The sequence below is a fragment of the Marmota monax genome, unplaced genomic scaffold (assembly GCF_021218885.2).
Source record: "Marmota monax isolate L192 unplaced genomic scaffold, Marmota_monax_Labrador192_F-V1.1 WCK01_AAM20220418_F8-fsc00089, whole genome shotgun sequence".
NCBI lineage: Eukaryota > Metazoa > Chordata > Mammalia > Rodentia > Sciuridae > Marmota > Marmota monax.
In genome coordinates, this window is record NW_026694744.1 from 3,162,132 (window position 1) to 3,189,979 (window position 27,848).

The 27,848-nt window shown below is 33.3% G+C and overlaps 1 protein-coding gene across 2 annotated transcripts; it reads left to right on the forward strand.

Annotated features, from left to right (window-relative positions):
• Nucleotides 1-8: 8 nt before the first annotated feature.
• On the forward strand, nucleotides 9-27,202 carry Fancb (FA complementation group B). 2 transcript variants are annotated; one of them, XM_046424267.2, is made up of 10 exons: nucleotides 9-99; nucleotides 4,012-4,104; nucleotides 6,550-7,567; nucleotides 10,179-10,316; nucleotides 11,017-11,109; nucleotides 15,685-15,813; nucleotides 18,060-18,223; nucleotides 22,421-22,854; nucleotides 22,963-23,200; nucleotides 23,720-27,202. In XM_046424267.2, the coding sequence occupies exons 3-10, from the start codon at nucleotides 6,620-6,622 to the stop codon at nucleotides 24,129-24,131; spliced, it is 2,556 nt and encodes an 851-aa protein (XP_046280223.1). In that variant the 5' UTR covers nucleotides 9-99; nucleotides 4,012-4,104; nucleotides 6,550-6,619; the 3' UTR covers nucleotides 24,132-27,202. The 2 variants fall into 2 exon arrangements, with proteins under 2 accessions (XP_046280223.1, XP_046280224.1); XM_046424268.2 differs by lacking the exon at nucleotides 4,012-4,104 and having other exon boundaries at nucleotides 30-99.
• Nucleotides 27,203-27,848: the final 646 nt, after the last annotated feature.

Here is a 27,848-nt window from a genome sequence, read left to right on the forward strand (position 1 = left end):
CTCCGCGCGGGGTCTCCCAGAATGCAGCGCGCTGGCGGGAGGTTTGGAAACTTCGGGCTCTGCACCTGCGTGGGTTTTCGTGAACGTGGCTTGATTAAGGTAAGGCAGAGTCGGCTCCTTTCCCCTCTCCGACTTCGCGGAGTGGGAGGCTGGCTGGACTTGCACCCCTTGCCTTCACTGTGCGGAAGAGCAGGAGGGAAAACCGGTTTCCCGGGGCCTAGATCTGTTTTCAGTAGAAGGATTGAATTTTAAGTGCTTGGTGTATTCCGCTATTATTTCTCTGAAAACTTTCTTCATCCCTTCAACATCCTTCCCATTTGGAATGTGACATACTTAAAAGAAAAATTATCATTGAAATCTTTAGACGCAGTTATGTAAAGTAAAAAGTGAAAAGCGTCTTTCCGATTTAATTAAGGTAGTTGTTCTCAACCGGAGCGGTGGGCGGTTCTACCACTCTGGATACATTTGGTAATTTCTGGAGAAATTTGTGGTTGTCACAATTCTCAGTACTCGGGGAAGCCGATCTACTGGTTTCTAGGGGGCAGAAGCCAGGGACGCTGCCAAATATCCTGCAATGCATAGAACAAACCACAATGGCTGGCCAGCGCAAAACATCAATAGTGCCAAGTTTTGAGAAAGGTTGGATTTATGAAGTACTGGAACAAATTTCAGGTTCGTTAATGAAAAACCAATAAGTGAAAGGAAATCGTTGTGCATGCAATGTTGTCTTTCTTAAAACTTGAAAAGTGCTAAAAACAACAAAGTAGTTGTCAGAACAGTCTCTGCATCATCCGTAGACAGCCACTATAATATGGCACTTCAGAATCTTTTTGCCCCAGATTGTTTCATATATTTACATTCTTTTCCGGGAAAAAAAATCAAACACATTGTCTAAAAATGGTTTGAATACATATGCAGAGACTTTCAGCTGGGATGTAGCTCAGTGGTAGAGCACTTGTCTAGCATGCTGGAGGCCCTGGGTTCCACTTTCTGCACCACTAAATAAATAAATTCAGCTTTAACTAAAGTTTCCCTCTAGTTCCACTACCAGAACCTGATATCCATCACCTTGTCTGGAATCACCAGCCATTCAACATTTGGCATAAACTGTTTAGTTTTGCTTTTATATTTTGGACCACACTACCTGGGTTTGAATCTTAACTCTGGCACTTTCTATCTGTAGGCCTTTGGGAATATCCTGAAATTCTGTCCATCAGTTTCTCATTTTTGAAATGATATAATAATAATCCCTATGGCATAAGGATGTCACAAGGAGTAAATGATTAAACTGAAGTGCCTAGAACAGTACCTGGCACTATTCTATGAGGAAAAAAGAAGTCCCTGCCACTATTCCCAGATAAAATACTTAGAGAATATAGCAATTATATGTAAACAGAAAGTATATGATGATGTTTTAAATATTTTCATTTCTGAAAATAACATACTACAGTATCTCTTGTTTGCAGTTTAGTTTTTAAATATATTTTTGAAATGTAACTATGATCATTAACACAGTTCTAAAATATTCATTTTAACTATTGTGTGATAAGCTATCTGTATGTATTCATTATCCTATTGATGGTAATTGAGTTTTCTTTCTTTTTTTTTCTTTTTTGTAATACTGGGAATTGAACCCAGGGCTTCAGGCATGCTAGGTATGATCTAACACTGACCTATAGCCCCATTTTAATTTTTTTGGAGACTGAATCTTACCAAGTTGCCTAATCTGGCCTGGAACTTGGGATCCTTCCACCTCAATTTTCTAGTAACTGGGAACAGATACATGTCACCGCACCACACATACCTTTTACTTTTTTTATATTGCAAATAATAGTGCAGTGGACATTCTAGAGCAATGTCCTTATTTGTATGTGACATTATTTCCCTGGATTTGTATCTAGAAATTAAATAGCTGTGTATATGCATTTTGGTTTACTGCCAGATTACATTCCAAAGTCATCTTTCCCTTTCATTAATTACTCCTAATTGTTAGCTTTGTTTCCATTCTTGCTTCATTCACATCTTCAACACTGTCACCAAGGTCTTTATAACACAGAAATACAATTTTGTGGTTTCTGAATTTGAAGTCTTTCAATGGATTATTGCTTATAGGAGAAAGACGTTCTTAGTATGGCATAGAGAGCCTTCTTTTTTTATATACCTTTATTTAATTAATTAATTTATTTTTATGTGGTGCTGAGGATCGAACCCAGTGCCTCACACATGCCAGATGAGTGCTCTACCACTGAGCCACAACCCCAGCCCCTAGAAATTCTTCTTTAACTTAATGTTCCTTAATTCCTTAACTTAGTAACTCACCATTCCCCTACATATACTGACATTTTAGGCATATTAGATAATGTTGGGAAAGGAAAAGGGGAAATTAATTCTGGATAGATTCCCAATAAATGGTTAATATAGGGGAAGCCATTTTAATGGTGGACATATTTGGTAGACAACTTAATTCACTTAACAATGTCAATATATGGTTAAAAAGACATCTGTCAACATTATGTTTGTAAGATTGTGTTCAGTTGGGCATCTTAATTCTACCTCTTTTTACAAAGATTTTTCTGCTTACAATTGATATAGACATTTTTTTGGATTTCATATGCAGATATTATAGTGCTTATAGGATGTTTCTGAACCATAATGGTAGTTTATTTAAAGAGTTTTGAAATTTATAGTGCCAAAATGAATTAAAAGAAGTACCATGTTCATTAAGGGAGGGGATTAGTAGAGAAGAGTGGATAAGGGAAATAATTTATTGCCAGCCTATTATGTTTGTATTAACATAGATTACTGTCATTCCTGGTATCCTTGGGTGACTGATTCCAGGACCCTTACACACAGATACCAAGATCTGTTGACGCTCAAATCTGTTATATAAAATGGTATGGCATTGTATAACACTTACACATACCCATCTATTTTTAATCATCTCTGGATCTTATAATATCTATAATACTTATAATACCTAATGCAATGTAAATGTTATGTAAATAGGTGTTACACTCTATCCTTTAGGGAATAATGGCCAGAAAAGAAAGTAGGCATGTACAGTACTGACTCAATTTTTTTCTGAATATTTTTGATTAGTAGTAGGTTGACTTCACAGATGAGGAACCCATGGATATGGAGAGCTGACTGTATATGCAAATGCTCTGCCAATTTATATAAGGGTCTTGAACTCTGGTGGTTTAGTATCTGCGGGAGGTCCCGTGACCAGTCCCCCATTGTACCAGGAGATGAATATACTCCAAAATTTAGCAACTAAAAGAGCACATTTATTATCTTCTAATTTTGAGTGTCAGGAATTTGGGAGCAGCTTATCTTGGTGGTTCTGGCTCAGACTTTTTCCTGGGGTTGCAGGATCTTCTCCCAAGAAGGCTCACTCATATGGCTTTGGCAGAAGGTCTAATTTTTTTTGCTGGTTGTTGGTAGGAAGCCACAGTTCCTTGCTGTGTGTATATCTCCATGGGACTACTGTGTGGCAGGTTGTGTCCCCCTGTGCAAGTGATCTAACAGGTGAAAGAGGAAGCCACATTGCTCCTTATGACCTAATCCTGGAGTCACAAAATTACTTCTGCCCTATTCTCTTGGCTAGAAGCAAGTCACAATACCCAGCCTTCACACAAAGGGAGCACAATTAAGTGCCACTTCTTGATGGAAATTGCAACAACGAATTTGTGAGCACATTTTAAAACCATAAGTGATATATTTGGAAATTAGATAATAAGATATGACATCTCCAGTTTGAAAATAAATGCTAATTGAATCTGCTTTTAAGTAAAATTGCCTCTGTAAATCAAAGTCCTTTCTGTAAAATGCAGTCTACATTGACTTCAATTTTAGGTTATGGTTCATAGTGATACATTTTTCTAATTGAACTATTAATAGATTTTTATCATGAATAAGTAAAACTTAAGCTTTTGGAGTTTGCTTCTCATTCAAGGAAAAAGAATCTTATTTACTTGTAAATAACCTAGTTTTCATTTGTTTCTCAAACAGTTGAAATTTCTGGAATACAAAATGGTGCACATGTGGGAGAAGGATATGAGAGTTATTTATAGTGGACGGGAATCTTTCTTCACAAATCTTTAAGTATGTAACTATTCTTTTGATGTTTGGAAGGTTAAATACTTTATGGGCCAGAGTTAGCCATGATGACGATGATGACAACGATGTTAGCAGTAAACATTTATTTGAGTACAGTAGTTTCCTCTTATACATAGCTGATATATTCCAAAATCCCCAGTGAAGGCCTGAAACCATGTGTAGTAGTGAGCTCTCTCTATATAATGTTTTTTCCTATATGTCCTGCTGCTTTGTCATATAGTACCCAAATTCTGTGTTCTGATGCCTCCTTTGCATCCCTGCTCTTGAACTTTGGGGCCATTGTTAAGTAAAATAAGAGTTACTTGACTCTAAGCACTTTGATAATTGAAACACCTATTTAAACAGTCAGAAACATAGATATGCTAGACAAAGGAATAATTCACATTCTGTCCTAGATAGGAAGGAGTGGGACAGGGACAGCATAAATTTCATTACCTTAGTTAAAACAGTGCACAATTAAAACATGAATTGTTTCTAGGATTTTCCGTTTAATATTTTCAGATCACAGTTGACCATGAATAACGAACTGCAAGACCGATGACAAGGAGTAATACTGTACTTCCTATTTAACAGGATTTATTTCAAGTGCTTTATATTTAATCCTAGTACCTTGTGAGGTAGATTTTTAATTTTTATTTTTTTAATTTTTGGTACTGGGGGTTGAACCCAGAGGTGCTTATCCACTGAACCACATCCCCAGCCCTTTTTTGTTTTTTCATTTTAATTTTTTTATTTGTTCTTTTTAGTTATTTTATTTAGAGACAAGGTCTTGCTTAGTTGCTGAGGCTGGCTTTGAACTCATGATCCTCCTGGCTCAGCTCCCAGGCTGCTGGAAGTATAGGCATGTGCCACTGTGCCCAGCTAGGTAGATATTATTATTATACTCCTCTATACAGATGTGGTTGTGAGGAACAAAGAGATTAAGTAAGTTGCCCAAAGTCACACATCTAGCAAAAGGAAGACTCAGATTCTAAGCCTGTTCTGCTTAGCATATGGTAAGCATTCAGTAGTACTTTTAAATACTATCAAAGCAGTGATTCAGTATGTGTAATCACTGAATAAAGAAAACATCTTTTTAAAAAACGTGTGTTCAGTTTAGATGGTTGGTATTCATTTATTTTGTGTGTGTTTATTTCTTTTGATTTTTATTATATTTTACTAATTCTCTTCAGTTACCTTTCTTATAACCAGTTTGTTCAGAAGAAGAAAATGGATGCCAGGACAGTGTGGTGGTTAAAAGTGTACACTCGGGAGTCAGAGGGCCTCATTTCCAAGTCTAGCACGATTGCTGATTAGTATTGTATCTGTGAATCATTGTTGCAACCTTGGGAAGTTTTCTTAACTTCATTAAAATAAGGTGTTCACATTTAAAAGAGGATAATAGGAATATTTATTTTATTTTTGGTACTAGGGATTGAATCCAGGGGCGCTAAACCACTGAGCCACATCTCTAGCCCCCCATTTTTTTTTCTTTTATTTTGAGACAGGGTGTCTCTCAGTTGCTTAGGGCCTTGCTAAATTGCTGAGGCTATCTTTGAACTTGTAGTTCTCCTGCCTCAGCCTCTGAGCTGCTGGGATTATAGGCGTACACCACCATGCCCAGCAGAATACTTATCTTAAGAGAATAGTTGTAAGCATTAAATAGTGCCTGTATTGTACCTGGCATATAGTAAGCAAGAATGATTAATAATTGTACTATCCATTATAATAATTGTATTAATCCTCAATTTTTCCCTACTTTGAATAAGAATAATGACTTCCTCAGGTAATAACTTTGTAAAGTAAGATTAATTTGTAAAGTAAGATTAATTTCTTACAGAGATTTTTTTTCAGCCTTGCTTTAGCCTCTCCTATTTTTTCTTTCTGGGGTTTTATATTTGTCATATAGCCTGTACAAACTCTTGTCTTCAGGAAGCAGGAGCCCAAGTGCCTGTACTGTGGGGAGTCTAATTTGGGAATCACCTTATTTGGATAGAGCCCTGAGCTTCATGACAAGTAAACTATTGATTAACTGAATTGTCATTCTATAGGGTCTAAGGTGAAAATAGAAAAGAGTTGGTAAGTTTGAAACAGAGAGAGAAGTAGAACCCTTAAGAAATTCCCTGTGCCAGAAAGAATGTCTGAAGTCACTTTTAATAGAGCATATAAAGCTTTAGCTTTAAATATGTGCTGTTAACACATTCAGGTATTTTTTTTTTTTTTTGATTAGTAATTAACATTCTAGCAAACTTTTTACAGGGTTTATAGAAATACTATCGGGGATTTCTTTTCTGATAAGTGTGACATTGTCATAAAAGTATGTACTATAAAAAGCTAAAAAATGTTTACTTAGGGAAATTTATGGTTGCCTGTGTGATAATTTTCTTGCAGAAATGTGCTTTCTTTTCAACTCTGCCTACTTCATGGCAGTTTTTCTCATTTCTTTTTTAGGATTAAAAGCATCAACTGGAATCAATTTGCATTTGAAAATTGGATCAGCACAAAGACTTGATATTGTGGAATGCCTAGTAAACAAGCAATGTCATCTAAAGAACAAGAGAGGCTCTTGTGTTATAATGGAGAAGTCCTTGTTTTTCAGTTGTCTCAAGGAAATTTTGCAGATAAAGGACCTGCAAAACCATCCACATTACATGTCAAAAGAATGGGGTTTGATAGAGAAACAAGAACATTTGTTCTGAAGTCCACTGGGTTCTTTAGCATGAGGAAAGAATACTCTCATTTAAAAATTCTATGTTGCAACTGTGTGTCAGATTTCAAAACTGGAATTAACCTCCCTTACATTTTGATAAGAAGCAATAAAAATAACATTTTCAAATATTTTCTACTGTGTCTTCACAGTAACAATAGATTTGAAAAGCATTTGACTTTTAAACTATCCCATGAGTTGAAGGACAGCATAAGCGTTCTTAATGGCCCTTTAATTTTATGGCAATATGTCAAAACATTGTACTGTATCTCTTCCCACACTCGCAAAGTTATTAGTGTGTCGGTTAACTTTTCCTCTATTGAATGGGCAGGGGAGATTGGAAATCTAGGTATAGTTTTATTGGGACTAACAGAATGTGATTCATCTGAGGAAGAATGCAACCAAAAGCCCTCAGAATCAGATTTTGCAATTCAGAATACCAAATTTTGTGTATATTCTTTTGAAAATCAAGAAGTATTAAGTGATACATATATTATCCCTCCTGCTTATAGCAGTGTGGTAACTTGTGTGCATGTCTGCACAGCTGAGATTGTCAACAACCAGTTTAGAATGTCTCTGATTGCCCTTACTCTAAAGAATCAGCTGATTTCATTCAAAAATGGGACTCCTGAACGTTTGTGTCAGCTTCCATTTGAAGATCCTTGTGCTGTTCAGCTTCTGGATTCAGGTGAAGGAAACCTCTTTTTCATTGTATCATTTAGGTCCAATGATGCTTGTGCTGTTTGGAAAAAGAACTTTCAGGTACAGTGCTTAATCTCTAATAATTCATTTGGTGGTCTGATAACCTTTTAAGCATTTCTGTGATTCATGGAGTTCACCCTGAAGTTTTATTATCTAAATGAATTTTTATAGTTCTGACTTTAAAGTCATAAGTGTCACATTGTTCTTTTTTCTTAACGTTAGCTGAATACCACCTGATATTTTTTTTGTATTGCCATTTTGAATTTGGAAATATATAAATACATAACTATATGTAATTCTTTGTTTTTTGATATAACTATTTTTAACTTTTTAAAATATAATCATGTCAGATAATCTAGGTTAAGGGAAATACAATAATTGTATTTGATCACTACTACTTAGCACTTAAGACAAAAAAGTAAATATGCCAGTTTTGTGATTGAACATTCTGAAAGGGAAATTTTTTTCTAACATTGAGTTCTGAAAGGAATTTACTGTTTGTGGTATTATGTAAGAGGTTTTGGATAATAAAGTGAATACCTTATTAAATAATAAGATGATCTCTTTGATAGCAGTTTTGTCCCCAGAAGCAATCTTCCTCTGGGGTGGCTATGGATCCATCTATCCATTCTTTTACTACCTCTTTCCAAGAAGAAATTAAGGCAGCTTACAAAGATAGGTAAAATAAAACAAGCATAAATCTGAGTAAATAATGAAAATCAAGGTTAGTGTGCTCCCAGATCAGCTCTTTTTAAAAGCCCCAGGTATGTTTAATCCAGTGATAGGACTTGAAACAGCTGAGTCTCTCTCAAGAGAAATTGTCTCTGCAAGTTTTGACAAGAATGTTTGAAGCAGGCATTTCAAAACTGAGGTCATTGTCAGGTGTACCTGAATCAGATATTGATATGTTGTCAATAGGAAAAGAGCTGTGTGTCTGATGTGGTAGCGAGTAGCCATGTATGATTATTCAGTGCTTGATATGTGTCTGGTCTGGATTAAAATGTGTTACGAATGTCAAATATATATAAGATTTCAAAGACTTGGTAAAAAATAAAGTAAAATATCTCCATTTTTAAAATTGACTACATTGAATTAAAATAGTAGTATTATGGATGTATTAGGTTAAATGCAGTTATGTCTCTATCTGAGGGTTCTATATCCATGAGTTTTGCCAACTGCATATTTAAAATATTTGAAAAAAATTATGTCTGTAATAAACATGTACAAACTTTTTTGTATGCTTATTCTCTAAGCAATACAGTATAATCACAATCATATAGTATTTACATAATATTAGGTATTATTAGTAATGTAGAGATGAATTAAAGTATATGGGAAGATGTAGGTGGATTATATGCTAATAGAATACCATTTAAAATCAAGGATGTAAACATCCACAGATTTTGGTATATGCAGATAATCCAGGAACCAGTCTTCCACCAATATTGAGGGGTGACTGTATGTATATTAAAATTAGTTTCACCTTTTAACTGCTCCTAGAAAGTTTAAAATTATGTATGCCATGCATTTGTGTCTCACCTGTATTTGTATTGGATAGCCGTTCTCAAAGTGTAGATTACCCATGTGTGTGTATTCATGCATGCCAGCTCTCTGATGTTTGCACGCTGAGCACATTCTCATTACTAATGTTTCTTCCTAAAGTTCATTAAGCTCCATGATAATCTTGGGAGGGTTCTGGATTTTCAAATAAACAGTTTTCCAGCACAAGTGAAGAATCATAGCTTTAGAAATTATCCCAAGAGGGGTAAGATTAATATTTGATTATATAGATGGAAGACCCTTACTTAACATTATAGCCCTAATACAAGCCATCCTCCTGTGTCATCTAGATGTGCCTCTGCTCCTAGATTCTGAGTGAGGCTTTTCTGCCTCAGGGAGAAAGGGGAATCTTATCCTCCTGGTGTTAATTTTCCAAGGGATCAATGTGGAGGCTTTCAGCTTTATGGACCTTTAAGTAGCTGTCTTCTATTTCAAATTTAGGGGTCTCCTGTTCTAATAAAAACTGGCCAAATCATTCTATGAGGCGGGATGCTTCTAGGTGTCCCACTGTTATGGTCATTTACCTTTGGGTTCCCCTGATAATAGCTCTGTCCCCCCTCCCCAGGGTTTAAGCATATAAGTTCATCTTGATGCTCTTTTAAATTAATCTGCTTTGAGTGTTCTTAAGTATATACTAGTAGTGCCAGTTACTGAATATAACTGAATTCTTTGGGTAATTGTTCTTATTCATAGATACATATACACTAAGGCTTATGGGAATGAAGGTTTTCCGTAAATTATCCTTGATAGAAAAAGAATCTTCACTAGAGTTTTACTCATGATAGAAGTTAGGATTTACAAAAGATTTACTTATGAGAAGTGTTAGAATTTATAAATAGCTTATAATAGGATATTCATAGAGAAATCAGGAATTTGACAGTCCTTGGACAAACATTAATAAAGCATTAAATCTAGGTACCTTGGTATTTATGACGTTGTTTTAATGCCTTGTGTTTTCTGATCCCTATTTTAATTTTTAAACTACCATTTTCATTACCCATTTGTAATATTGAGGATAACAAATTACTCCATGAAAGAAAAGGACTTATATTTATATCACATCTGATTTTTTTTCTTCTCTATTCCTCTTTAAATGTGCACTTTCTCTCAGATTGCTGCTAAGTGGGAAAAACTTAACTCAGTACTGATAGATGACTTTGTTGGAACTGGAACTGAACAAGTACTGCTCCTTTTTAAGGACTCCTTGAACTCATTTAAAATAACAAATCTTGACAAAATAAATTATTCAGTAAGTTCTTTTATTGTATGTTATTTTAAGTCCTGTATTAAGAAATTTTGAGTACTTAAGAGCTTTTGACACACCATTTAAATATTTGTTGTTTTATACTTAAACTTTTGAATTTTAAAAATATATAGATTGAATCTAAAATATATACATTGAATCTCTCAACAAATATTATACAAACTGACTTTATATAAATTTAGAATATGGTATATCTGATGGTCATTCAAATGACATTAAGACTATAACTTTGTTGCTTCTGAAAAATCAATTTTTATAACAATAAACATGATAATACTGTATTAAGGAGTAAAATAAAGTGAAAATTTTTAAAGAAGTAATAGTTCAAAATATCTTGAAATCTTGAACATAAAAGAAATTATAGCTCTGCAGTTTCAGATCTGTGGAAAATCTTTCCAAACCTCAATTTTTTTTTAGTTGTAAGATGAACATAATTCTTATAATCTCTAGTTAAAGGTTTTTATAATTTTATAGAAAGCTAATGGACTAATACTTTTAAATCATGGTTTTAATTTTAAGTAGTAATAGTAATAACCATAGTAATTTTATCTAGTTACAAGGAGATAGGGAAATACAATTTGCTTTTCATAAAATTGAAGGTAATATTTGAGTGGATAAATTTTAATCATATTTTATTAATCTTAAAATTTTCAATTTTATTTCAAATTTTGTTTTATTTTTTTAGAGTCACCCATTGAATTGTAATGAAGATGATTTATTTGAAGACCAACCAGAACATTGTTATTTGATGATTCCGCCATTGGAAAAAAGATTAAAAGTTAGTGTCTTTATTTGCTTTACACTTTTGATTTTTTTTTAAAAAAATTTATTCTTTTTAGATATATATGACAGCAGAGTATATTCTGACATAATATAGATACATGGAGTATAACTTATCCTAATTAGAATTCCATTCTTGTGGTTGTACATGATGTGGAATTTCACTGGTCATGTATTCATGTATGAACACAAGAAAGTTATGTCTGATTCATTCTACTGTCTTTCCTAATCCTACTCTCCTTCCCTTCATTCTGCTTTTGATTTTTGATGAATGCTATTCTAAATTAAGGAAAGAACACTGAAAGAAAGGTGCTTAAAGTATAAACAGCTTAGCACTTAGGGTAAAATGGTATTTCAAAGGATCTTTACCTTTTTGGCACCTGTGTAAAAGCTATTATAGCATTACTTAAAATATATCATCTAAAAATCACATTTCTTTATAGTAAGATTGTGTAGATTTAATAAGCCTCATGAGACAAAATATAAGAGGCTCACTTTTGAAAACATATTCTTTCTGGCCTACAGAATTGATATACCACAGTATCTCCTTTAGAGGGGTACCAAATATGATAAATCATAACACGTTTCAAACATGAAAAGTGTACCCTCAAGATTTCCATAAAAAATTCTCTTAAAAAAATTTTTTTTCCCTCAAATGTACTAAAGTAATGTATATCTCCCATAAAATACTGAGATTTTTGCAAGTAACTACTAAAAAGAAACTAACAAGTACCTATGTAAAATACCAACTTTAACACATTCATGTATATATTCTTATAGTTTTATTATGATTTGATGCAAATGTACGTGGAAATGAGGTTTTAAGTTGAAGGTTTTTAATCTGCCTTTTTATTTTTGTATATATTTATGTTTTGTTATATATAAAATAGTCAAGTAAATATATTAAAAAGTTTGAAGAATATAGTGATTAACTCTGTAGTACCCATGTAGATTCAACTATTATTTATTTTTTAATGTTTTGAGATGGTGTTTTGCTCTTTTGGCCAGGTTGTTCTTGAACTTTTGGGCTTAATATTCCTTCTTTAGCCTCTTCAGTAGCTGGGTCTACAGGCATGTGCCACTGTGCTTAGTTCTTTTATTAACGCTTTAAAAATCATATTTGCCTCATCTCTGTGTGTGTGTGTGTGTGTGTGTGCACACATATTTGTAGAACCCTGTGAAAATTACAAATGTTAAAATACTTTATTCCCAAGTATTTCAGCCAGAATCTCCTAAAAATAAGGGCATTCTCCTGTGTAACCACAATATCATTATCACAATGAGAAAATTAATCTTGCTGGTCGTGGTGGCATATGCCTGTCATCCTAGTCTGAGTCTGAGACAGGAGGATCATGAGTTCAAAGCCAGCCTCAGCAATTTAGCAAGGCCCTAAGCAATTCGGCGAGACCCTGTCTCTAAATGAAATACAAAAAAAGGGCTGGGGATGTGGCTTAGTGGATAAGTGCCCTGGTTTAATCCCTGGTACCAAATAAAAAAAAAAAAAAAAAGAAAAAGAAAAAGAAAATTAATCTGAATCCCTCAATCTTATTGATTTAGTCCATATTGAAATGTATTGTTTTGTTAAAGACATGTTTTTTGTATATCCTTTTTTAGTATCCAATCAGAGTTTATATCTATATTTGGTCATCATATCTCTTGTTGATCTTTTCATATAGAATAATACCCCTTCCTGCCCTCCCCTCTTTTTAAAATGACTCTAATAAGGAGGCCAGGCCAGTGGTCTCTCCTTTTGGATTGTCTGTTTCCTTGTAGTGCCATTTAAGTTTTTCTCTATCCCTAGGATTGGCAGACATTTTTCTGGAAAGAGCTACATAGTGAATTTTAGTACTTTGTAGGCCTTTTTAAAATTATTTCATAGCTTTTTCATTTATTAAAGTGAATTTGCTAAATGCTTATTAAACACAGATAAGAATGTGAACAGTAGATAAATAAAACAGATTAAGAGATGTAGAACCATAAAGGAAGAGATTAATATATTAAAAACTTTTGAAGCCTGAACAAAGTAAATAAAAAGTTGTGGGAAAAGATTATAATAAATGACAAAGGATTATTTTCTTTAATATAAATGTGGCTTCTTACACAGAATTTTGCAAATATTAAGTGGTCCTACCTTCTTAGGGGGAAACTTGTTATAGCTATTGAAATGTGAATCACATGTATCTTTTTTATTATCACATTTTCACTTCTAGAAATCCTATTCTAAGGATGAAGATGAATTTTTTTTGGATGTTAGGTATTAAACCAAAGGCTTCATGTATGCTGAGCACACAATTTACCACTCAAGTGCCAAGGTGGTTTCATAAGGATGTTTATGTAGCATTTATAAATAATAAGTGTTAAAGGGTAAATTCATATCTTTAAGAATTGTGGTGAATAAATCATGATATATATCCAAAACATGGAATATTATATAGGTGTCAAAAAGAATAAGATATTTTTATATTGATTTAGAAATGAAGCCATAATAGGGTAGTTTATGAAAGCAGTATTTATAAAAGGTTTGTTTTATAAAGCAGGCCAACTCTTCTGATTAAAAAATAACTTGGAATATAGATGAAAAAAATTTGAAGTTTCTTAAAAGCTCTAACAACCTGACACAATATAAGAACAAATTATTAAGTCAAATTTTTAAGTCTGGAATCCAGAGAAATAAACAAAATACTGAAGCTTCTTTTGCCCTGGGAGCATATTTGAACCTTCATCAGTGACAGTGATGCCCCAGGCACTTGGCAAAAACAAATATAAAATCTTCTCTGGAAATACACATTTATCCCAGTCCTCATAGAAATCTCACAAATTTTTTCAAAGAAAATAAGCCACTCACAGAATAATAACACATACAAAACAAGGCATCACAATTAATCACTCACAGAAAGTCACCAAATACTGTTTTTTCCCCAATTAAAGAAGCTCAACAGAGGACTTTAATAGTTAAAGTGTTGAAAGAAATGTAAAGCAAATTAGTGAATCAGCATGTATTAGAAAAATGATCCAGAAAATTTCATAAAGATAAGGAAACTATAGAAGGTTTTAAACAATATAAAGAGAAAGCATGGACATACGAAGGTGAGGGTTAAAGATAGTGTAGTGTCCTTTTTAAGAATACACATTAATAGCAGCTGTCAGTGTGGATAATAAAGTTCTAATGTTGGTAGCCATTTAAGAGGTTAGCAAGTCTTCCTTTCCCCCATCTTACACATGAGGAAACAAATAGAGAACCAGAAAAGTTAAGTAAGTGGCTTGCAGAGCTAGAGCTAGAGTCCATTGTACTGTTCTTTCTGTCATGAAATTTATTTTAACTAGTCTTGTGATTCACTGTTTAGTCCTGTGGCAGGGGATATACTGAAGACAGAGGGGGCAAGACACCACAGCTAGTTTTCTGAGAGTTCATTTTCAATCTGCCCACATAGTACTTTCTTCTACTCTATACCTATCCAGCAACTCAGATTTGGCTACATATCTCTGATGAGTACATCTTCTACACAAGCCATGAGTTACTGAGTGAATGAGTGATGGACCATGAAAGATGTGTAACTCACAGAACTAGGTCAACAAGAGAAGTTTAAAATATTAGATAGAAGTTTAAAATATTACATAGACACTTTATATACTTTGTACAATGAGGTTAAGATATAGAAATAATTCAGTCTTTATATTCTAACTTACATTCATTGATAAAAATAAAATTGCCTTGCCTGAAAATTTAAGGAATCCAGAAGAATGTATTTTGTTTTTTAAATATAAAAAGACATGTTTTATTAAAAGCTAGATTAATACTTAAAGAGCCTCAGATAGCCATGTGAAATGAAAAAACTTCTATCAGTTCAATGACATAACCCTTTAAATTTTCAGTAGCAAAATGTATTCCATGAATGTTTCATCCTTAGTGCTGAAATCTGTTTATCTGGTATAATAAAAGGAATGTGTTGCTGTATGCCCAGTTCAGTGCTAAATTTGTATTTTTTTTTTTTTCAGTAATTTTCAGTATTTTTTTCCAGGAGAGTTCATCCTAGCACTGAGTTTATTGATGCAAAAATCAACTTATAACATATCAGGGTTGTTATGTGTCATCTTTAAAATTTTGTTATATGAACAGAGGGTTTCATACTATCATATTCAGAGTGATCATTTCTATTCATGATGATGTCTTTGCTTATATGGAGGCTTTGTTTTTGAAGCAGAAATTATTTCAACAAGAAAAAAGTTTTTGATGAGGGTGAGAGGATTAATAGGGTTTGATTCTTATCCATATTGATTCCTAGTTACTTAACTCAATACTAAAATGGATGCTACTAGATTAACATTCTTTCAGTTTGAAACATAAACTCTATATTGCAGTTATATGCTGTATTTTCCTTTGAAAAAAAATGTTTTTTTGTAATTAGGCTTTAAATCTATAAATAAAAATTTCTGCTCTGAGAAATAGTCTCTGCTTTTTTATAGAAAAATGAATTGAAAAACACATTTGGAGAAAGTACATCCTGAATTAATGGTATGCCTGGTTTCATTTGAAATTATGACTCTGGCAACTATTTTTCTTTCTACTTTACAGGTTGGTTTGGCTTCTGTTCAGGAATTACAGCAGCATCTCTTGCTTAAGGAGAGAATTATTTCGAAATCTTGGAGAGCTTTAATAAATTTGGTTCAAGGGAAAGATGATAATACATCAAGTGCAGAGGAGGTAAAATTAATCGTGGCCATTTTATCATTTTATGCATCAAAAATCTGCAAGCTGTTGAAGAGTTATTAAAATTGGAATGTTGGAATATATTAGAAAATGCTGTGCAGTAGATCAAGAACAAAAATGGCAGGAATTATAATGATGAACTTTTATGGCATTGAAAAATATTTGATTAAGGAGCCAATATTTTACCTGCTTGCATGCAATCCTGTAGGATATTAAATCTTGGTTAATTAAATTAAATTTCATTTATCAGAAACCTTGAGGAACAAGTTCTGTTAATTTAAAAAAAGATTTAACTATTAACTTTTATTTGTATGATTTAGATAGGAATTACTCATGAGTAAATTATATATTTCCTGAATTTGTAAATAGAATATACTGAGCATTATTTGACCTTATATTAGTGATGACATAATTTCATCATTAGCATGATGATTGTTCTTTTAGTCAATTGCATTGTTCATTTCTAAGAATATTTATTCCTCTAGTAAATACCCCTTTGCCGTGTTTTCTTAGTAATTCTATGTGCATTTTATAATTTTACTCTTTTTTCTTTGTGGCTGACCATCATATGATCCTCTTCAGGTACCCTGCAGTTACTTATGCTGGTACAGTAATGTTAAGAGTTAGTAAAAACTGTTCAGACTTCATAAAAAGTAGTGTTTATGCATATTAATTACATACAGAGAAAGACCAGCATTGCACAATTGCATAGAGAAACTATGTGGCATTTTGTTTTCTCAAGTCCACTGTTGTGCCTTGCCCTGACTTCCTCTATATTGACCATTCTTTATTTTTTCTTTTTTATTAGTTGTAGATTATATATTTATTTATATGTGGTTCTGAGGAGCAAACCCATTGCCACACATGCTAGGCAAGCACTCTACCACTGAGCCACAACCCCATTCCCTATATTGGCCATTCTGTATCCCCTGCCTGCATTTTAGTCTTAGCAATATGAGGGGTTTCGTCCAAAAAAGGATCCTGTTAATGTAAAAAACATAAGGAAAGCACATCATGTTTTTCTTTATCACTGTTCTAATTTCCTGGGAGACCTCACAAAAGTCATTGTTAAAATTGAATCTCCCCATTCCCTTCCCAACTACTGCATTAATTTTGCTAGTATTATACAGAAGAAAGAATGTTTAGAAATGAATTGAAACCACTATGTTCAAGGCCCCATTTTGGGATCTTTACACTGTTAATTTTAAAAACAAGACTGGCAGGTAGTAACAATTTCCTCAGATTTCTGATGAATAGTCTGCCTCAGATCTCACAGCTGCTGGCCAAAGCCATTAGGAAAATGTTAGTGCACTGTTGTGTTGTAAGGGCCCATATCTTTTTGCAGTGATTACCACATAGAGACATAGAGTAGGCTGTTAGAGCACAGGCTCTGGAACCAGTATGCTTCAGTTCAAACCCAGCTCTGCCACTTGCTTGCTGCCTTACCTCTGGCAAGATACTTAACTTTTCTGTGCTTCATTTTTCTTATCTGTAAAATGTAGACAACAATACAACCAAGTTAGGATACTAGAGTTATTGTAAGGGTTAAATGAATTGATACATGAGTGGCATTTAGAACAGTGCCTGACATAAACAGTATCTCTACTACCACTATTTCTATTGTTCTTATAAATATACATGTTTGCAGAAATTACTGAGTATGGCCTGGACATTAAGAATGAATTTTAACAATCTGTAAGTAGTCCAAAGATAAGTTTAATTGATTTTATTAATACAAAATTCTACAGTTATCAGCTTAGTGAGAGTTGCTGATAAGATATTGGATTGTGGGCTGGGGTCATGGCTCAGTGGTAGACCGCTTGCCTGGCACACATGAGGCACTGAGTTCAATCCCCAGCACCACATAAAAAAAAAGACTAAACAAAATAAAGGTATTGTGTCCATCTACAACTAAAAAAAATATATATATATATTGTTTTTGGTATACCTGGAGTCCATATTGTTGGACTGATTCCAGATTCACATCCCTGCTAGTTCTATGTTGGATAATTTATCTTGTTCCAGTCAAATCATGCTTGTTAATCTGAGAATATAATTAATGTTATGTTTTATACATTTTATTTTAGTAAATTATGTATAATATATAATATGGTGTATTATGATTTATTTTAAAATGTTTAAACGATAAGACCTGACCAAAAGCTAATTTGCATTATTTTAATTTTGGTGCATTTGATACATTTTTTGTAATCAGTTATTTAAACATATTTTTGTATAAGGGATATCTTGTTCCTTTTTGTGGTGACGAAGAAAACTGTGTTCATACCTCTGATGAAAAGTTATCAGACAATTTTCAAGATCCAGAACAGCTAGTAGAGAAGTTATGGTACCGTGTCATGGATGATAGCTTAATCGTTGGAGTGAAAACATCATCTTTGAAGCTGTGAGTAAATTCTGATGTGATAATGCTATGCTAATGCTCTAGGTCAGCACTGTCCATATTAAAAAGTATAAATAAAAGTAGAAGAGATTAATTTTAATGATGTTTTTATTTAACTTACTATATTCTAAATATTATCGTTTTAACATGTAATCAATATCAAAATTGTTAATGGAATATTTTATGTTTATTTTTTCATACCAAGTTTTTATATCACATTTTGGTTCAGACTAGCCCCATTCCTAATGCTCAGTAACCATATGTCTCTTGGCCAACATAGCTGTAGAAGTATCTCTTTTATACAAATGTATTGAAGTTAATGATATGAAGAAAGTGCATTTACAAAATCAAGATGTTGTAGTCTCAGGGTAGAGATAATTAAACAACATATAGAGCTTTTTATCCAAACATTTGGAAATATTGCGAACATTTAGAGACTATTGACTAACATGGATTGGTGAAAATTTAAGTAACAAAAGTCTCTGATAATAGAGGAATTTTCTCTTTTGAGATCATGTATAGGGAAGTAATGTCTATGTTATCTGCAGATTAGGAAAGAGCTTTTTAGACAAAATAGACTAAATATAGTATCATAGTGCTGCATTTAACCCCCAAATACACAAGCAGAGAGAGACCAGATAGTTCCTTGTAGTATATGGCAGTATATTTGTACAGCTCAACACAGTAGGAAATTTAGATTACTTACCCAGTAGATTTGAGATATGGATTTGTTCTTGTTTCTGTGAATTTCTAAGGAGTTTTGGACTGGTTGATTATATAGATTTTTTTGTCTCTTCTTTAATTTGAAGAGTTGTACTAATCAATTTTCTATTGATGTCATGTTATTGAGATAAACCGAAATTTATCATTTGGTACATCCATATATTGGGCTTGTTAATGTTTAGCCAAGAATATTTGCATTTCTGTTCATAAGTGAATTTGGCTTAAATTTTCCAAAACAATACTTGTTTGGTTTTAGTATCAAGGGTCTGGCTGTGTTGTCCAGGCTGGCCTGGAACTCCTGGACTTAAGTGATCCTCCCATCTCACCCTCATAAGTAGCTGTGACTATGGGAATACACTAGCATGCTCAGCTTATACTATGTTATATGTATTCATTTATTTTTGTGTGTGATAGGGTCTCACTCTGTTGCCCATAATGGTCTCATGGATTCATGAGCTCAAGTGATATCCGTCCTCAGCCTTCTGAGGAGCTGGGACTACACCATGCCTAGACTTATACTAGTTTGTAAATGAGTTAAGGATTATTTCCTTTTTTTCTGTTTTTCTAATTTATGTAAGTTCAGAATTATCTGTGCTTTGATATTTGCTTGTTCTGACCTTGAAAGCAGTGGAAACCTGGCCATTTTCTTCATGAGATGTTTTTAAACTACTGATTCAGTTTCTTTAAGACTTATGGGATTATTCAGATTTTATTTATTCTTAAATGCATTTTGCTGTATATTTTCCTAGCAATTTCTGCATTTCACCTGTCATCACGTTTATTAGTTTAAGTTGTTTCCAAGATATTCAGATATTTATCAACCGTATTATCAGTCTTTTGTTTTCATTCCAAACCTTGTGTCTTGCTTTTTTTTCTTGATTACTTTTATTATTATTCATTCATTTTATTAGTCTCTTCAAATTTTTTATGTCAGTCTTCAATTGTATGTTTCCTGTTTTATTAATTTCTGATCTTTTATTATTTTCTTCCACTTTCTTTGGGCGTATTCTGTTATTAACAATTTCACTGTGATATGATTAGATATATCTATATCTAATATTGATATTGATTCATTCTTCTTTAGGTCTTAGAATTTCCTGGCTCTAAGAAATGATTTTTAATTTTTTGGCAACTCAAGAAATTCTTAGTTATTATCTTTTCAAATATTGATGCCTCCCAGTTTCTTCTTTTTTTCTCTCATGGGGTTCTACTTAATTCAAGAAGTCTTGTTAGGCCTGCTAATTCTATGTTCCATATCTTTTAACTTCTCTTTCATATTTTCTATTCATTTCTCAGTATGAATCCTAAGTAGTTTCTTCTAGTGTATATTCTATTTACTAATTTTATCTTTGGTTATCTTTATTCAGCTACTTAATCTACTCAATGAATTTCTAATTTTTATTATTATTTGCACTTAAGTTTTATTTGCTCTTTTCAGATCTGCCTTGTCATTTTTTATTGTCTCTTGTATTTTCCACTTACCTTTTATTTCCTTAATGTGATAAACAGAATTACTTTTAAAATGTTTTTATATATAGAAAATTCCAAACATACTAAAAGAACAATATGGTGAACCTCATCTGCCCATCATTGAGCTCCAGTAATTCACAACTCATTGCTAATCTTGTTTCATCTATATCTCTATTTACTCCTTACCCCCATGCCCAGATTATTTTGAAGCAATCAATGGCATCATTTTATTTCACCTGTAACTCTTCCAGTGTGTGTATCTAAAAAATAAGACTTAGAATATGAATGCAATCACCTCCTCAAAAATTACCAGTGATTTCCTCAGTAAACACTAAAATTTCCCACTTGTTTTCTATCAAAATATTTTTTCAAATCCGAGTAATATTTGTAAATTGAAGTTGACTGATTGATATCTCCAAGTCCCTCATAATGTATATGTGCCCTTTTCATGTTTTTTTTTGTATGTGTTTCTTTTATGTATTTGGAAGGAACCAAGCAGTAGACCTGTGAAGATCTATAGACAAGATTTTTCTGATTTCATCCTGTTATTGCTTCACATGTTTCTCTGTCTCCTGTATTTCCTCTAAAGTAGTAGTTAAATCTAGAGCCTGGATCAGATTAATGCTTGAATTTCATTGAGAAAATACTTAATAGATAATGTTGCTCTGTTGCTTCAGGAGTCAAATAAAATCTGATCTTTTCATTTTTGTGATATTAGCTATTGGTGATCATTATTTTATTAGAATTTGCAGTATGATGATTTTTTGATTCCATTATTCCTTTTTTACTAGCTGGAATGCTTCTATAGAAACACTGCTCATCACTTATTTACCTATATATAGTTTGTAATTTAGCAACCAGAGTTTGGACATAAAAGGTGCTCATTTGCTCTTGAGTGCATTGCTGTTTCTAGACCTTTTTAGTGGGCAGAGGGAGGAGATTTTTTGTTGTCATTTGTTGGTTATGATTTTTTTTTAGCATTTCCAATTTAGACTAAGAACTTCATGATCTTTACTTATCACCACCAGTCTTGCATCGGTATCTCTTTCCTCCATTGCTGAAAATCCCAGTTCTCAGTTGTACCAACATAATTACTTGTTTTATTCCACAATCGGTAGGGCAGTATTCATAGAATAACAATACCAACAATATGATTGTTACAATTTTTTAACACATAACCCACTAGATATACAGTGAAATTCTTATATGTTAAAGTCCTCTCATTGGTCATATTCTCATTCTTACCTGTTTTATTTGATAATGTTGACAATGTTGAGTATATTAAAATAAGCCTATATCATAAGTTGTTAGAAGTGTAAATCTGAGAAGAATTGCTGAGAAACCAGCAATATTCTGTATTAAAAGCAGATATTATTCAAGTAATTCATGGGAATAAAAATGCAATTTTTTAGACGTATTCGAAATCTAGATTATTACCAAAATAAACTCTTAAAAATGAGTAGTTTTTTTCTTGTTTGAAAAGGTTGAGGGGAAAACACTACTTCAAAAATTAAATCCAGCACTATCGTACCATTCTTTACCTTTAAAAATTATTTTCCAACTGTTGGGTGCCATATCACACACCTGTAATCCTAATGACTTGCGAAGATAAGGTAGGAGGATCACATGTTCGGGGCCAGCCTGGGCAACTTAGGGAGACTGTCTCAAAATCAAAAGTAAAAAGTGCTAGGAATGTGGCTCAGTTGTAAAGCACCATTGGGTTCAGTCCTCAGTACCACAAAAAAAGAAAGAAGGAAAAACAATTTTCCATAAATCTAACATATTTCCAGTGGTTTTGCTGGCCTATTTTAAGAGAAGTGCTATGTTTACAGGGCCTTTAAAAATCTGCTTGACTTTTACTGTTAGCTCTGATATATTTTATCTTTGAAATGATGTTTCATTTGTCATTTGTATGGTATCTAATCTTTTATTTGATTTTTAAAAATGGGGTGATAGGGTTTAAAAAATGTGTTGGTAGAATTAACCAAACTTTGTATTTTTTTACAGGTCCCTGAATGAGGTGACTTTATCGCTGATAATGGAGCAAGCCTGTAACTCCAGCTTTCGGCTTATTAAATGTGAAAATAGAGTGATTAAGTTGAGCCCAGATTCTTTCCGAGCACCACACTTGATGCCACAAGATGAAATAGGATCAGAAGCCAAAAGGATCAAGTTGGCCTCTGATAGTAAGGAAGAAGAAAGGTTTGCTTGTGAACAATCATCTATGAAAACATATGTACAGCTATTTACTGCTATAACGTCTCTTTCACCACTTTTAGCATTCAATAAATTTTGTTGCATTGTGCTGCTACACATTAGGGAGAGAGAAAATGGTAGCTGTCCTAAAGATCATTATATTCCATGTGGCAGACTTTTTTTAAGTCTAGAAGATCTTTCAAGTGGGAAATACTTAATGACGTTTCCAAAGAAGAAACCCATAGGTTTGTTGGCACTTTTTAATCAAATACTTAATTGAATCAGAAAATTTTAAGAACTGTTTATTTGATAATGGACAGTTTAATGATAGAAATTGTGACTTTTTCTTGTAGAAGACATGGAAGACCTCTTTGCACTTCTCACAACATTGCACAAATCTTGTATTCAAGTCATTTCACCTGCCTATTCCCTGAATTCAATGAAGATGTGGCTCTTAGATTGCATGAAATGTGAAGTAATCAAAGAATTTCCAGAAATGTGCTTTTGTAAAAGACCAAGAAGTTTGTATGGGACACTCTTAAGCTGGAAACAAAGAACCCCATTTGAAGGCACTTTAACAGTCTATTCCAGGTAATGCACATTAAATTGGGATGTTAGTGTGTGTGTGAGTGTGGTGACCCTATGGTTCAATAGCTATCTCCTTGTAGAGTTCTGTGCTATTGTGGGGCATGTCAGGGCATGTCCCGATATAGAATGAATGGACAGGTATAGCCTCATTTAAAAACTGAAGATCTCTGCTTTAATTTTATGTTTGTTATTGACTTTTTAAAGAGCCTAGTAATTATTTTAAGATTTCTTTTTACCTCTTCATAGTGAAATTTTTTAAAAAAAATATACTGATGTTAATGTTCAAAAGAAATTTAACAGGAAGCAGTTATTAATATGAACTGAATTGGTATAATATACACACACACACACATATATATATATATTTGATTGCTGCAGTCTGACTTTTATCAATGATTGCATGCATTTTTTGGTTCTCTACATCATTATAGTATATAAATGAATATCAGTTGATTACTATGCTGTATATGACTACTTTGTGCTCATCAAATTTTGTAATATTATATTTGGTTTTTATTTTAGGAATCAAACAGTTTTGTTCCAGTGCCTTCGTAATTTCATCAGAGTTCTCCCTATAAATTGTTCCTTCAAAAATTTAAAATTAGAAAATGAGGATTTCCTAGTTGATCACTTGGCATTGACTTTGGAGAAGGAACTGGTTACCCTTGGTTCTCTTTCTTCTTCTGCTTTAGCTAAGGTTGAAAGCAATTTTGTACAGATGTGTGAAGCAAACACAGGAAAGAGTAGTGTCATGGCTGCTTCAACGGACAGGAAGGAAAAAATCCGTTTGTGCAGAGAAGAAGTTCAGCGAGAAAAGAAAATGTTGGAAAGGAACCTAAAAGTGAGTGGTGTCCTTTATAGAGAGATGACTTTAAAATTAGTTGAGATTCAGTTGCAGTCAGACCTCACTGCACAGAAACTAACCAGTTTATAATCACAATTTCAGTGTGATCATACTTGAAATTGTTTTCACTGCCATCAATTTTGGTTCTGCTTTATATGCCCCTTTCTAGAAATATTGAGGCTCATTGCAGTTCTTTTAGTTTTGATGATGCACAAAATAATATTCCTTATAGAGTGGCAGTTTTCAAGTGGGGCTATTTTGCCTTCCTCTGCTCCCACCTTCCATTGCAAGTATCATTTAACTGTGTCTGGAGGCATGTTTTTGTTTGTTTGTTTGTTTGTCAGAAGTTGTAGGGTAGCATATTATATGGACAATCATAAAAACCAAAACAAGAAACTAATACTAGGGATATTGTGGCTGGATAATTCTTTGTGTTGGGGAGCTGTCCTGTGCATATAGTAGGAGTTTTAGCACCATCCTTACCTCTTTTACCTTCTAGGGATAGATAGAATGTACTGTGGGCATCTAGTACCCCATGACATAATTACCCAGTCCCAAATGTCAATAATGCAGAGATTGAAAAATCCTGTATTTACCACTGAAGTGAAGACAGATATAGTAGTATTTTTCTAAATCTTTTTAAAAAATTTAATCCTATGCTTATATTCTGCTTAGTAAAACCTAGCATGTAAAAAAAAATTCAAATGAATAAATTAAGCAAGATTGTCAGGATTCACAGGTTTCTGTAAATATTAAGCTCCTGTAGGAAGTTAAATGGCAGAGTATCTGAGTGAGACCAGTTTTTGAAACACTTGTTAATTTAAATTTTATTAGAGAGCTGCTCTGAAATTGTGTAAGTCTATAGGAATGTAAAAATTTTAGGGCATTTTTCTGAAAAGCACATCCTTTCAAAAGGCTAAGTATACCTCACAGGCCACTATTAAAAATAAAATTGAAAATGCTTTTAAGCCATCTGAAATTCCAACTCTAGGTAAAGGTAAAATATAAAATTGCAACTAAAATAATTTAAAGAATATGGTGCTCCTTAGGGACAGAGAAATTTAGAAATAAGTAAAAATTCACTTCAATAAAGAAGTGATTTATAAGGGATACACTGAGAGACATTTCAAAGGGATAAAAAATGAACCTAGTCTTTTTTCTTTTTTTGAAAAATAAGAATTTTTGACTAATAACAGTGTCAGGAGAAAGAAAAGACACCAAAAGGTATGAGCAGGAAGAAATGTTCCTGATCCTTTTTACTCTAAAATCCTTAAGTGAGATGCAAGTTTCCATCTCAGTTGAAAGAAATACAGATGATTATAGGAAGTGGCATCTCATGCTTGAAGCTATGAAGTGCTTATTCCCCCTATGCCATAGAAGTGCTTGTATCTAATGATCTGGTGATATAAATGTTTTTTGGAGAATATAGGTTATTAGTTTCTTGTCTTGGTTTTTATGATTGTTCGTATAATATACTACCTCTTTTTGAAAGTCCATTGGCAATTGAGATAGAACTCTACAGCCCTATTTCTATGAAATGCCATTGGAAAATATTTCAAATGTTCTACAGATGGAAATGGAATAAATTCAGGATTAATTATAGAAATCTGGAAATAGTATGTATCATTTGTTATCTTTTGAAACTGACCAGGTCAAGTTCTGAAAGAACAAACAAGTATAAAATACAGTAACCAGTTGTAAAATTGAGGCTGTCAAATACTTAACAGGATTTAATTTTGATAGTTTATCTGTAGAGAAAGTTGCGATACTAACAAATAGCACATTACATATTTTTATTTATAAATAACAGTCAGTACTATATGTGAGTGTATGTATATACACCAAATACCTTTTTGACAAGTGAGTTTTGTATTTTAGTATGCTTTCCCCTACTAACTGCAAACTAGACAAGCCTAAGTTTGAGGAGTTGACACCCTTGCATTTTCACGAGTAAGCTGTGTTTGCATCTGTAAACAAATCCCATTGACCTCTACCCTGTTTACACATCTGAGGTTCCTCTCAAAAACTTAATCCTCCCAAATTTATAGTGCTAAATTCAAACCAAGTTCTTTTTTTAGGAATGGAGCTCTCCATAGTTTTCAGCAAAATAATCATCTATTGGCTTCTGACTCCATTAACTAAGGAATATGTTCAACCCAATGTATATTCAGTTCAGTAACTATGCTTAGTAAAGGAGCAAGTAATGTACAGTTTATTGACTGTCAGCCTCTATGTCAAAGAGTAACCAGAAACATACACTCATGTGAGCATGCATGTGGATGAATACAGACACATACACATACATACACATGCAATTTGTATATACATATGGTTAATTCTTCACAGCAGTCCATGAAGTATAGTTATTAGTGTTGTCCTCAATATGAAAAAAAATGTTAAATTAAGGGGATGCGTAAAAACACCTTGATCCTGTATCCTTGTTGTGAATTATTTTAATAACAGCAGAAGGGCTGGGGATATAGCTCAGTTGGTAGAGTACTTGCCCTTGCATGCACAAGGCCCTGGGTTCAAACCCCAGCATCACACACATGCACACACACACACACACACAAAAAAAAAAAACAAAAACAAAAAACAAAAAAAGCAGATACTTTAAGAAATGTAATAATATGCAAGTGAATCATATTGTTGTAATAACATCTCTTTATACCATTTACAATTGACCAAGTCTTTCCCCAGTGTCAGAAAGGAAAAAAAATGTAGTTTACATCTCTATTTACTCTCTCCAATAAAATAAAAAATTGAACTGTTTAGGCTAGAAGCCTGTGTAGAGCTTTCCTTCCTTCCTTCCTTCTTCCCTCCCTCTTTCCTTCCCTTTTTTCTCTCTCCCTCCCTTCCACCTGGATAGTACTAGACATTGAGAAGAATCCTTTTTGTTTTGCAAAAACATTACTTTCTGTGCTCAGAATTTAAGAGTGTAATCTCTTTCTTGGATAACTGTATCTTGTGGAACTTTAGGCTTTTACTTCTAAAGACAGCCTCATTCAGTGGAAAGAATGTTGACACATAAACAGTATACTTAATTGAATTCTTTAGGGGTTTGTTCTGTTTTCCATTTTTGAATTTTCTATATCTACTACTTGAATTGCTTACTGCCTCAACAAAATAATGCTGTCCTATAAAGCCTGCTGTTATGCATTTTTACAGTGCTGAGTCTGGTTACTTTTTAAGCACTTTTTTAGTAATCCTGTCAATTTGACTTTTTGTTTAGTAGGATGCCAGGTCCTGTTTGGGTGCTGAACTTTCATAAAGGCATTACATTAGATAACCACAGTCTCTTCTTTTTAGATTTTTTTTTTCTGTGCCATACTCATGAGCAGCTGTGTTGGACAAAGTACCTGTGCATGAAATTATAGTTAAACATCGCGGCCCTGGGTTCAGCTAGAGGGTTTACCATCCTTAACTTCATTTTTAATTATCTGTTTCCCCACAGCAGTAGCCACTTACGTCAGAATATAAGTGATGCTATGGCGAATAAAGCATACCGTTAGTAATTAGTCCAAACATATAGCTGGATACCATTTAGTCAGGAGATAAAAGTATAGCATGCTCTGTTGATTGCCCCTTGTACATCTTATTTCTCCTAGTTTTTTCAATACCAGAACTCTCATTCATGAAACTTTCTTTCCCACTGGTTGCATGATTGGGGAGGTGGACCCCAATTCTAAGCCTGTCAATATAACACCTTTCATTGACAATCATTACTGATCTGGTGCAAGACCACTCCATTGGGACTAGTCATATTGAAGTGAAGGACTTGGTTCTTTGTTGAGGAAGAGACACTTG

Excerpts from the sequence above, each read along its gene's own strand:
- Fancb (XM_046424267.2), top strand. The coding sequence starts at position 6,620 with ATGCCTAGTAAACAAGCAATGTCATCTAAAGAACAAGAGAGGCTCTTG. Across the intron at positions 10,317-11,016 it reads TTGACAAAATAAATTATTCA|AGTCACCCATTGAATTGTAA; the intron begins GTAAGTTCTTTT and ends TTATTTTTTTAG. Across the intron at positions 18,224-22,420 it reads AAAACATCATCTTTGAAGCT|GTCCCTGAATGAGGTGACTT; the intron begins GTGAGTAAATTC and ends ATTTTTTTACAG.